Source organism: Oenanthe melanoleuca, chromosome 6 (genome assembly GCF_029582105.1).
Source record: "Oenanthe melanoleuca isolate GR-GAL-2019-014 chromosome 6, OMel1.0, whole genome shotgun sequence".
In the NCBI taxonomy this organism is placed as follows: Eukaryota; Metazoa; Chordata; class Aves; order Passeriformes; family Muscicapidae; genus Oenanthe; species Oenanthe melanoleuca.
Window position 1 is genome coordinate 23,822,774 of NC_079340.1, and position 12,909 is coordinate 23,835,682.

General features: G+C 37.1%; 1 protein-coding gene across 2 annotated transcripts in view; it reads left to right on the forward strand.

The window, feature by feature from the left end:
- The window catches only part of CFAP58 (cilia and flagella associated protein 58), a 115,237-nt gene that overhangs the window by 6,391 nt on the left and 95,937 nt on the right, over positions 1-12,909 (forward strand). For both annotated transcript variants that reach the window (XM_056494915.1, XM_056494916.1), the window contains exons 3-9: positions 244-380; positions 2,099-2,255; positions 4,247-4,441; positions 6,579-6,716; positions 8,501-8,660; positions 8,892-8,974; positions 10,099-10,290. In XM_056494915.1, coding sequence (XP_056350890.1) covers positions 244-380; positions 2,099-2,255; positions 4,247-4,441; positions 6,579-6,716; positions 8,501-8,660; positions 8,892-8,974; positions 10,099-10,290 — 1,062 coding nt within the window. The remainder of the gene's footprint in view (positions 1-243; positions 381-2,098; positions 2,256-4,246; positions 4,442-6,578; positions 6,717-8,500; positions 8,661-8,891; positions 8,975-10,098; positions 10,291-12,909) is intronic.

A 12,909-nucleotide genomic window follows, 5' to 3' on the forward strand; every position in this document is an offset into this window, starting at 1 on the left:
TATGTTAAAGAAAATATATGAGAGCTTTTCTGCTGTAAATTGACCTAGCCTGAATGGCTCAAAATGTTTGCTATGCCCTCAGCCAAAATAAAAGATACTAAATGAAGGGGACTGTGCCTAATCATGAAAAGGCACAAAAATCTATTTTCTCAACTAAGCAAAATGCAAGGCAATTAATTTCTAATTTGTGGTTATTTTTAAACACAATTTAATTTATGGAATTATTTTCTGTTTCATTCCTAGGAGCTTGAAAAGGCCTGGAAAATGGTGGATAAAGCCTATGAAAGGGAACAGAAAACTAAGGAGACGATTAATTCACTGAAAAAGGAAATTTCACGCCTAAATAATTTAATGAAGGAAAGAGCTGGACAGGAGTACAAGTAAGTTTTCCTTAGGGAAAGGGAAGGCCTGATCTGATTTTCTGTCATTCTGTACTTTGTTTAGCCATGTAGACACAGTGGAAACAGAGATCTTATCTGCCTTTTACTTTTCTCATGAATACACATTTATTTGTATGTGTGTTTATGCAGTGAGCAGGAGAAGAATCAGGCTCTGGCTGAGTTCATTCAGTATTGGATTAAGCTGAGAGATCAAATAAAATGAATACTATGCACTTTCTTAGTATATGTCATATTGTTTTATCTGAAAAACTCTTCAGCATACTTTGAGAATAGGATCCTGTCAACATTTTTACATTTCACAGCAGCAAGGCCAAGTAGATAAATCAAGAAGGCAGGACACTTGATTTCTCTTCTGTTCCTAGCTTTGTTACAAGGCTTTAACATTGTCTGTGTTCTTGTTTGTATATTTACACACTTTCATGATTATGTTTTGGTTTTTTTTAACCAAACACCCATAGGACCTAGTCTGAGATGAAGCCTTTAAGTCACTGCATTGTGCACATAATAATCATCATCTGGAGTTGCTCATCTGCTCTCCAGGATCTACTGTTTGTAGTATCAGGTCCACAGAGACTGCTTATGCTGTAACATTAAGTTAAACTCAAGATTAAGTACATTGACCCTATGGCCTGTGCACTTTCTACTGAAATTGCTGGTGGTTGACCCTCATGATTATGGCTTGAAATTTTCACACTGTTTAAGGTATTTATTTATAATATACATGTAGGATATGTATGGGACATGCTTGTCTCTGCACTCTCTGTGTGTCCAGGCTGCAAAAATAGATCTTCAGTATGCTCAGACACTTCCCCCTCCGAGGAATGTGCCAGTACATAAACCACCTGGGTCAATGAGGAATCCACTCCTTCACCTTTTGTCTCTGAAATGTTCTGGACCTATTTAACAGCTTTCCTTGGATCTAAAAGCTTGGTCATTCAACCTTCCCCTTGTATAATTCTCCTTAAAGTCTCCTCTCTCTGCTTTTTGCATTTTCCTGCAAGAGCCAGGAGCTGTTACTTTGCCAACACCTCATTCCTGTTTCCAGCTCTGCCCAGGCTGCTGAGACCTGCCAGCTTACAATTTCTTCTTGAAGTTCCCTCTATATTACCCTCCAGTTCTGTGCTTAAATTCCCTGTCCAGTGACAAGGCCATGAGACTAAGTAACTCCTTTGTAGATTTCAGTCTTGAAAACCCTATAATCTTTTAGAACAATTAGGCTGCTTTTGAAGGCTAAGCTTCAACCCACAGCTTGGACTTCCTTTCATATTGTAAATGTGTCAAAACAAGAGTCAGTTTTTGTTTTTACATTATGTGACTGTAAGACACAACCTAAATAGGTGTGCAGTCAAGTGAAGTGCAGAGAGACTGGTTACAGCGGTGTAACATTTTTGGTCCCTGACTAATTTTGCAGTGGGCATAGAAAAGGGATTTTTTTTGTCTCTGTTACCTTTCTGGAAAACAGGTTTATTCAGACCCATGAGGATGTGATACAACAAGAAAGAGTTTTGGCTTGGTTGATGGTGACTTGTCACAGTAGATAAAGCCTATAATTCAGTTGATCATCAGTCTTAATACAGGGGAGTTTAAAATGAAAAAAAAATTTAAACTCCTCTTTCTGATGAAAGTCTTTCTCTGGCATAGGAGGAAGAACAGAAAGGGCCTGTGACACTGCTTGACTATTATTTCCTTGCTTCCAGTGTTGGGGATTTGCTAAGATTTCAAGAAGAGGTAACAGAGGAGCGAGACCAACTGTTGTCAGAAGTTGTGAAGTTACGTCAAAGTCTCACTGAAATCACAGAGCAGCAGCAGGAAACAGAAAAGGCAAAAAATGAGGCAGAGCAATCCGTTTTGGAGGTCTGTACTGATCATCTGATGGTGATTTTAGGCTTTGTCTTGAGCCTTTCTCCACACTTGCAATTCATCTCCAGTGACTGATATGCTACTACTTGTTCTTTTGCATCTTAAATATTTTCAGGAGTGCTCTGCTATGAGTGACTTTTATATTTTTCTGTAGTTCTAGGCTATGTACTTTGCAAAGTGTACTGTCTTGTACCAGCTGCTTCCAGAGCTTCCCAATACCCCAATGAAGCCAAGATTACTTTTTGTGGATTGTAATCATCTTTAATGCTGAAGAAACGGGATGTTTTCTTTATTGTAAATCCTTATGCCTTGAAAGAGACACTTAGAACATAGACTTGGAATGGAGATTCTTGATCCTTTGATGTTGGCAGTGGTTGCCATATTATGAGATACCTTCATTTTTAAGAATGTATCAAAATCTAACTTTAGAAATAATGACGTTATTTTCTTTCCTCTTCTTTGTGGCAAGCTTCTCCAGATTATTATTTTTTTCATGGTTAGGAACCTCCTACTTTCTTCATTACATTGATTCTGTATTACTGTTTTCAACTTAAATTTTTCACCCCATAATTGTATTTGGAGAGCAGTCATACTCCATCCCAGCTTTACATTAAGTTAGGCTTTCTGTTTTTCTGACCATCTGAGTAGACAGTTGTTCTTTGTGATCAATATGTATGGCTTTCTTGATATGTATAGAGTAGCTAGAGGTAGAAAAGACTGAGGATCAGTGGAATAGCCACTGAATGGAAAATAGTACATCAAATATATAAGCTTAATAATGAGAAATGAAAGAATTAAAGCAGAATATAAAGAGGGGCTGGAGTAAGACACCAGAAGAAAGGAAGAGTAGAAAATCACACTTAAACGAAGAACAGAGAAGAGATAGAAGAAGCATTTAGCTTTCAGTTTTTTATAAATCATAAATAGGAAAGTAATGATCAGTCTAGGTTTCATGCACAGAAATTGTTTCTATTTCTAAAGCAGATGACTGGGAATGTACTAAAACAGAATATAAAACCTTTGTTTTTCTGACGGCATTGTGGGCATGAGAGAAAAGAGTCAAAACTTGTTGAATCTTGGCAGCCTTAATCTTCTGATACTCACTTCATCAACCCTTAAATTTACAGAATTGTTGCAGCATTTGTAATCACCTTCCATTCTCCCAGTATGAAATTATTCTCCACGTCAGACTGCTTAAATGACAATGTCTCTTTGAAGATCCTGTTGAAGACCCTGTCAGTTCTGGCAGCTTTTCATCTATTGCTCAGAGGGGGAAGAATCCTTAAGCAAAGAACATCTTTCAATTGCTGGTCCCTGGCTGAACAGAATATTTCCATATGGATCAGCCCCCTGTGTCTCCTCTCTGCTGATTCTGCTCCATCAAATTTTTGTGGAGGGAGAGAGCAGGAGTCACAAGACAGTCTATTAAATATGGGAAAAATTTCCTCTTTCAGAGTTCCCACATAGGAGCTTTGAGAGTGGAAAGATTGAGACCAGTTGTGAAAATGAACACTGGTCTGACGTCTCTCTCTTTCCTTTAATATCAGTGTAGTAAGTGTTTCTGCTAGTCAGAGTGAATAAAAAAAAAGAAAAATCCTAGCAATACAACATCAAGCCCAAATTAATTTTAATGCTGCATTCAAAAAGTACCACTTTGCAAGTAACTTATAACAGTAAAGACATTTGTGCCACTCCATCTCCAGAGGAATGCTTTTATGTTTGAAATGTATCAGACCCCTCTGTCTGGGTGAACTGACTGGTGTTTTACAAATTTTGTCATCAACAAATAGGGCCCTCATGCAGAATTTTTTGTTTAACTATTACAAAATATAATTACTTCTGAGAAGACCTGGCATATAGTGGTGGTGTCAGTAATACAGAAGCTGTTGTTTATAAAATCAAGCATAGTCAGAGAGGTGAGAGGACTTGTTTTCCTGAGTAAAAGGCAGCAGAATTTAAAATTGTTTTCTTCTCTATAATTATAGCTTCAGCAAGACATCCAGCTGCGTCAAAATGAGGAGTTACGAGAGGCACGGAAGAAGGAAAAAATGGAGACTGAGCTGAAAAATCTTCTAGCTGAAATAGATAGCAGGGAAGCTGAGGTCCAGAAGTTGCAGCAACAAATAGAGAATGGCAAAGAGGAACAACTGACAATAGAAAATAATCTTAGAGAGCAGAAGGTAGGGTACATGGCACACTGTATTCATCAGGTCTCAGATTTGAGTAAAATGTGTAATTAAGAAGAAAATGGATTTTCCTGAGAGGGAGGGAGTTATTAAGTTACTAATTTTTAATAAACATTTATTTTATATATATATGTTAATTTACTAATAAATAAGTATGTAAAGCTTGCTGACATATTTCAGATAGATTTCTCACAGAAATCAGTAGTGGATCACAATGATACTGTTCATCTTGAAAAATCACAACAAATGAGACAGTCTGTGAAGAGCATGGATGATCTATAGGAGCAGGTTGGACTTCTGACTATATTGCCAGTTTTGATATTGATTGTGTCTTAGTGGCATTGGTAAAATAATTTTACCTCCATCTCCTTCTTTCTTCTTTTTCACAATAATTTTTATCTGCCTCTCAAGCCTGTGAAAGGGCAAGGAACTGTCTTCATAAATCTTTTTGATTGATTTTCCTCATTCTGTTTCTAAAAACTTTATCTGGACATGGCCTAACATAGTGTTCTGCAAGTGTGTGAATTTTCATGTTTTCAGTCCATTTCCCCTGACTTTGAGAAACTCTCAGAGAAGCAATTTCAGTAAATGGCAGGGGAGATCTCATCACAGTAAACCAGTACTACCTCAAGGGAAACTTCCTTGTGAGTTGTGTGTATCTTGTAAATTTATGACTTTTATGGCTTTTTCTTTCCTTCTGGTCCCTGAATTTGAGAAGGTAGAAGTCTGTGCCAATTTTTAGTCAGCACAAAGTCTTAATAAACTACTCAACATAAAGAGATAGAGAGAAGACTTGATTATTTCTCTGAATATTGCTGATTTGATGCGGCTTTTGAGGGCAGCTCCATCATCTGCCATGGCAATCACATTGTATATGCAATTCCTAGTTCTGTTCCATTCCTTTTTATATTCTCTTTCAGCCTTTCAAAGTGTAGATTTTAGGGACATTTAATTATCCAAACAGCCTTGGAAACCAAGAGTTCACATAAAGTGCTGTGTGTGGGCTAATTAACCAGACTTCTGCATTGTCTTCCTTGCCTGTGCTGGCTTCAAAGCGTTTGTGAAGGCCCTGAATGGTCTTTTGCTAGAAGTCTGTCCAAAACACAGAAACACAGGTTATCCAGCTCTGCAAGGATCAGGGTAGAGATCTTCAAAAGAAGGTGACACAGCTATTGCAATTTGAGGTTCCTGTCTCAATTAAATTGTAGTTGTTTGTGATGCCTGCTATTCTTTTATTCTTATTTTATTAGAAATTTCTAATGAGATAACCTTTCTCGCATGACATTGAAAATGGTTTGGCACAGCTGCTATAAGCCTTATCCCACCCCTGTCCAACACTGAATAAAGGATTGCTTGAAGCAGTGTTATCCTGACATTTGCAGTATAAAAAAAGAGTATTCCTTGTTTTTACACTAGATTCTACTTCTCTTCCTTTAATGTTTTATAAGGACGCAAAATATATTGACTTCATCAAGAGTGAGAAATATGATGGTTGTTCTTTCCTCATTTATATCCGTAATATCTGCAAAGAAATTTCCAACAAGCAGAAGATAAATCTGGTAGCTCCAGTATTGAAATATATGTTCTGTACAGAAACCACAAAACCACTATTCCAGATGTTTAACTGAAGACAAATTAAAGAGCAAAGTGCTTTGTCCTGTTCTCAGCAAACCATGTACCCAGAGAAACGTTATCAGCACATTAATGTAGGATGCTTGCTCATGAAACAGCCCTCTGCTGATTGAAGTGATCTGAATCTCATACTCATTTTCAGTAATTGTATGTAGCAAGCTGTATTATGTGATGGTTGCCAAATGCCTAACAAGAAGTAAAATATATATCTACCACCTGCAATAAAGGCCTGCTAAGCTTTCAGAAAAAAAAAAAAAAAAAGACACTAGATGTGTTGTTCATTATTCATTACAAATTATGATTTCTCCATATCATTATGACCATGTATCATATTTAGTAATATTAGTAATTTCATCAACAGTGAAGACTGGTTTTTGAGCAGACAACAATCTGCAGCAGCTTTTATCTCCTGGGTAGCAAGATGGTTCTGTCTTCAGGTGTATCTAGATATTGTAATGAGATTTAGAAGAATCAATAGGATTGTTTTTTAATCCAACAGATCTTGAATGAAAAAGCTGGTAAGGAACTTGAGCAATTGAAGATGAAATATCAAAAGCTTTCACACGAGAGTGAGCAGCAGAATGCAATGATTGGTGATTGGATGAAGGACATCGGTCAGAAGACGGCACAACTGAAAGTAAGTTCCAGAAGGTGCATCTTACCAGCTGTATCATTCCAATGACACCTTACCACTTGGGACAGGGATGACTTCAGTTCTTGTTCTGAAAGTTCCCATAGGTAGTTTGGAGGAAATGTAAGTGGTTTCAACACTAAAATTTCTCCTCCCCAGTATTGGTTGAGAAAGTAAAATATAAGTAGCCAAGAAGGTGCTTACTTTCAGATCTAAATGGTTTTGTTGCCTGACTTCACATTACTTAACAGTCATTTTATACAACTCAGAAGAAGATGAGTTTTAGTGGAGGAAGAATTTTTTAGGTACTTTGAGAGCACTTGACAAAGGGTAATATACAGATGTTGGATGCTGTTATGCTATTAACCATATATTGCATTTTGTGTCACCATTGGGGTTAAACCACTAAATATTAGAAAATTCAGGTATAAATAATTATCTTTGTGAGTTTTATTGAATATAACTGATTCACCTAAATAAAATCTTGTTTGCCAACAGAGGCTGTTAGTCTGATAGAAACTAACCCTTGACAGATTAAAAACTCAGTTTGCAACTAATATGAAATAGATGATTCTGATTTGGATCCTTAATGGAGGATGGTAGGAGCTTTCTTTCTGTTGTATTTTATTAGGCAAACTGAAGACTGTTTTTCTCACTTATTTGAAAAACAAATTAATGTCTTTTTCAGGTTATCCAGTTTTATAATTACCAATACCATCATTCTTTAAAACTTTACAGACATGATTTACATCTGGGCCTTTAGAGTGTCTGAGGATTTTGATTCTATTATCTTGTCCTGATTTCAGGAAAAGTTGATGGAACTTTTAGAGTCATGCACATGGACTTCTGGGAACAAAAAAATAGAAGATACTGCTCAGTTAGTAGTTAAGCCAGCTGCTGAAGTTTAAGAGTCCTAGTCATGATTTAGGGTGCAGTTTTGTAATGATTGTGCCTGCAACAGCATTATGCAGTGTGCTCTGTCATGGGCAACTTGAATTGTCAAAGTACTCTTAAACCTCTTGAAGGTTATTGTAGTAAGAACTGAGGAGATTCCCATTCTCCCAGAGGATGCTTCATAGCAGGATTCCCTTTCTCACAGAATCAGTATCTGTATATATCTATATCATCACTGTAGTCAGTGATGGCTGTAAAACCTAGCAGTGGCACTGAATTATACAAAGTTATACTTCTTAAAAAGAAAAAGACATTGCTGTTGTGATTATTGATTATTGTTGTGATTATGTTTCCCAGTAACCAGTTATGCATTATTTTGATTAATTATATTTTTCCTCTATTGTATAGCAAATGAGACAGACTCTGTATTTTGCCTTTCCTTTAAAGCCATAGGCTATAAAAAGAGATGGGGATAATACATACCTGCTATTTAGGGACATGCAATCAGACCACACTACAGATACCTTTCTCCTCACAGTCACTAGTGACTATTCATTTATTCATATTTCATTTTTAAATGAAAATTGAGCTGCCTGTTTTTAATCTGCTGGACTAATTGTGTAGTGCTGTGTGAGGTTTGCAGCTGGAGGTTCTTTATTGATCATCTTCAGCCCTGAAGTGTGAGATTTGATTACCATTTTCCTTTCCCAAGCTGGCTTTGTTTAAATTAGTCTAAATACTGTCCAATTAGGTAATTATCTTTCTGCAGCTGACCCACAGCACCTACATGTTTTCTTCCTGAGTTTCATGGAGTAAATGTACACCAAATAAAAAAGTATTTTCTTCTTTCTTTCTATGGATGCTTTCTTTCCCCTTTCCTTGTTGCTGTTCTGTAGGAGGTACAGGATGAAGCAGCTCAGATGCGCGTTGAAATTTCAAAGCTGAGCAAAATGAGAGACGTTCTCCAGAATAAGCTGCGTACTGCAGAGGAACAAAAAGTTGATGCAGAACATGAAAAAAACATGCTAAAAAATCAAATAATCAGACTGGAAAAAGGTAGGTGCCTAAGAGATAAGTGGATCTGTTTTCTGAGTTCTTCTAAGTTATTCTAGGTACCCAAATAAGTATTAACATCAGCTGATATGTAGGGTTGTAAAACCTGTTCACAGCTAATTGAACAGTTATGTAATGTCAAGGCTTTAAAAAAAGCCCAGTGAATGGTTTCTGCATTTTTAACATCTGTACAGTTTGAACCCAGAATTCATTGTCTTTCCTCTTTTTCTCTAGAGTTGGAGACAGCCAAAAAGCAGGCAGAGACTGACAAGAGAACCGCAGATGGGCTTGTGAGGGAAAGGGATATGCTAAACCAGGTGAGTTTGCCTTGGTCTTATTGATAAGCCTCGCAGCTTGAGAATGAAATGCCTCTAGCTTAAACATTCATAGCAACACAGAAATGTAGAATACATCATGTTAAGTTAAATCCTTCAGATTTATTTAAGCATATGCACAAGCTACTAATTTTCTGTACACTGAAATAATGGTAGTATCCATAAACACACAGAAGATTTCGAAGTTTTAGCTAGTAAACCATCAGGGAGTTCAAACTGCAAACCCATTATTTGGTGTCCGAAGAGTTTGTTACATCTGTGCTTTTACACTCTGTATCTTATGAAACTTAGTACTAATCCAGGCAAACTGAGTGCTTGCTAATAAAAAAACAGCCAGAGTGTTGATACACTGTGTAGCAGCTTGAGTAGTAATCCTTGCTTTTAGATCTGTTTCTTATACTGATCGTTTCCCATCAGCCCAAGGTTCTTGTAGTGCAGTATAGCATCTCATGTTTATGGGCAGTCCTGGAGTGTTATCTACTAAATTCAGTGCTAAAAGATGATATCTGATGTGCTTTATTTGGTGTAGATTCACTATCTTGTGTCTTGAATCTAGCAGAGGCTGATTTGACAGGTAACAAATATTTGTTTTGTATAGGGAAAGAAATTTTAAAGTGGGACCAGAAGGCTGATTTTGTAAAGATGATATGTTGATGTTTTCTGTTGAATCTTTATGCAAAATTTTAAAGTAAGCTTAAGCTTTCAGTCTTGAACTTTCTACTTAAGACATGAGAAAGTAGTCTATTTAGCTTTATTATTAAAGTTACTGGCTATTGGCATGTTTTACAATCAAAATGCCTTAAAGCTGGTAAGGATTTTCCAGTCATTAGTTATATTCACTTGTAAACAATCCTGTCAATTTTATTCTTTGTAATGCAGACACTACTGTTTTGACTTGAAATCAGAAAAAGCTCTGTTTAGCAGCTATGCTAGAGATTTTGTTTTTTAAATCAGATTTAAGGTTCAAGTATTTCACCTGAACAAATTAGACAAGAAATAATAACATTGAAAAGTCTGTAATCCACTTCAACAATAGCATACTTTTGTCATAGTGGTGACAGTGTTGCATTTTCAGCTCAAGACTCATTATTTTTTGTTTCCTTTAGAGCTTGATCAAAGCTACAAATGCTACTCAGAAGCAGATAGATTTGGTGAAGCTCCATGAACAGTCAAAACAAAACTTGGAAGCAGAAATCCAAAGTTATAAGATAGAAGCTCAGAAACAAAGGAAGATTATTTACCAATTGGAGAAGGAGAGAGAGAGTTTCATCAATGAAACAAGTGAGCTCAAGGAGAAGGTAGGAACAGCACTTTGTGCAAGGGATTATTTCCTGTCTTACTCCCAGAACTATGAAGATGATACATTAATTTTCTAACATGCCAGTGGGAGAAAGCTTGGATTGGTGGTCTTCATACAATGTACAGGTATTTCTTATTGTCAGTATGTGTTGCCTGCTACTGCTTCAGCTCTCTCTAGGGAAACCTTATCAATGGGAGAGAAACTTATTAATTCTGTGAGAGACTTGGAGTCCAGCCATGTATTCCTCTTACTCAGCAATCAGTTGGGAAATGAAGCTAGGGCTGGACTTCAAATCAAGGCCTCTTGACTTCTTATACATGAGTCCCACAGTTGAAACTCTCATATGCAGTTGGAAGCTGCACCTTGATTGTCCTGTCTTATCTGCAAAGGACCTTATCTTGCATACAACCAGTGTCCTAAAATTGAGAGCAGAGAGAGCTAACACTGCTCAGCATCTTTGTAAGGTACTTAACATTTTGATGGCTTGCTCCATTATGTGAAAACATCTCAACATGTTCAAGATAGACTGCAAAACAAGTTTTCCAGGAGCAGCTGCAGAGAAATACTGCATAAAATTTATGCTGCCTGCTGCCCATTACTATGTCTAACTTTATTCCTGATGGAGTAAAATCAGGAACATGTTTTTAACATGTTCCATTAATTGCTGAGTATCACATTGGAGAGCACTCCAAGGAGATCATTGATTTACTGAGATTAACATTCAAGCAGTTTCAACTCAAAAGTTATTCACTATCTTTTCACAGTAAAATTATCCTTCCAACTTCATGTAACCAGGGGCTTTTAAATCATTTTGGAATGGTATATGCTCCATTGCCTGGAATACCTCTTGTCATTTCCTTGTAAATAATATTCCACAAAAGTGAGATTTGTCTTTGTTGCAAAGTCATATTTTGCTTCTTTCCTTCATAGTACATTTCTAACAGTGTAGATATGAGTTAAGAACATTGTAAACTAGGGCCAGAGAGTAATTCATAACACTCAAAACTACAAGGCTTTTTCTTTTAATTCTGTTTGGGGTTGCCCATATTATTTTGAGGGTGAGAATGACTAGTGTTTGCTTACTTTTTGTTTTTTCCCCTGCCACTTCGGGTGTAAATTTTCTATCACTTCTTATAAGGCAGAAGCTCAGTAAATGGCTCATGACACGTGAACTGTTTGTATAATCATGCCTGCATTGTGGCTGCAAGTTTCCAAAGGACTGACAGGCTTCCTTGGCTCACCAAAGGGGCAGTTCCTGACTCTGCTCACCAGTGAAGAGCAGCAAGAGCAGTTTCAAGCACAGGAGTATGTGAGACATCAGTCTTGTCCTTCAAGTCCAAATGCAGGGTAGGAGGACATAGGATCAGGATTATTATGTAAATAGGTAATATTTAGGTTTACTGTTTGACCTGTTCAGACTTGAGAAGCTGTGTCAAAACTACAGGAGTCATTTCATGGCTGATGGGGAGTGAGCTACTGACAGCAGTAAGGCTATGGCCAGCCAGTGCTCCTCATCACCCTTTGTCACCAACCTGGTTTTGCAGGAGTTGCACCCCACCTTTGGAGTTGCATAAGAGCTGGAAAAGAGCCAAACCCATCTGAGGCCAGAGATGCAGCCGTACTGGCTCTGAAAGCTGTCTGGCTGTTTATAGCAGCACATACTCTACAGAGCTGCAGAATTCATCTTTCAAAATCATCATTTACTATTAACTGATGAACAGAGTCAGCAAAGTTATATACACAACAGTAAAATATTTTTGGGGTGAGAATTCATGCATGACTTCCTCTTCTAACTGTTGCCTTAGCTGACTGCTTATTTTCAACTCACTGCCACTTGTTGAAAAGTCTTCTAGATTAGCCAGCACAAGTGAGAAAAAACATCTGTTCTTTGCTCTTTGTTATGTAGCCTGTATTACTGAGTACAACTTTTAGCAGACTTTTTCCTTTTTGAACTGAAATTCTTAAATTATGAAATGTTGATTTCTCTGTGTAAGGTTTTGGCTACTGAAAAGGAGGCAGTGAAGTATACCTTTCAGTCCCATCTGAACTGTTCCCTGGCTGTGTTTTCTGAAGGGTCACAAACCAGTCTTTAATATGTTGGCTTTTTTCAAATAAAGCCTTTTAAAATGTTAACTTTACAGTTAACAACCTATCCAGGAAAATGAAAAGAAACATTTATTTTTTAAAATTCATATAATCTTTTGGAAAACCCAGTGTTCAATAGGCATATCATTTAAGGCCATGGCAGCACTTCCTGGAGTGGTTAAAAATGGATAAGCAAATATTGACAGCACCTGGCATATTGAATAGGTTCATAGAACTAAACAGGTATCCAGTAGTAGATGATAGTGAAGTGTACAGATAAAAAAGCTATGAGGCTACAGGAAAAACTATGAATACCAAATCCTTTATGCTTAGCTTTGGGCCCTCATTGCCAAATCTGAGAGGTGTAGGGTGCCTGTTGATAAATTAGGAATTGAGGACGCTCAGCCTCCCATGGGGCTGTGTTGTGAAACACTGCATGTATCTTTTCTGTATTTACAAGAGAGAATTATTTGGGTTTAATCATTCCTGAAAAAGCAAAGTCAGCATCTAGCACAACTCAGAAAACTTTGTC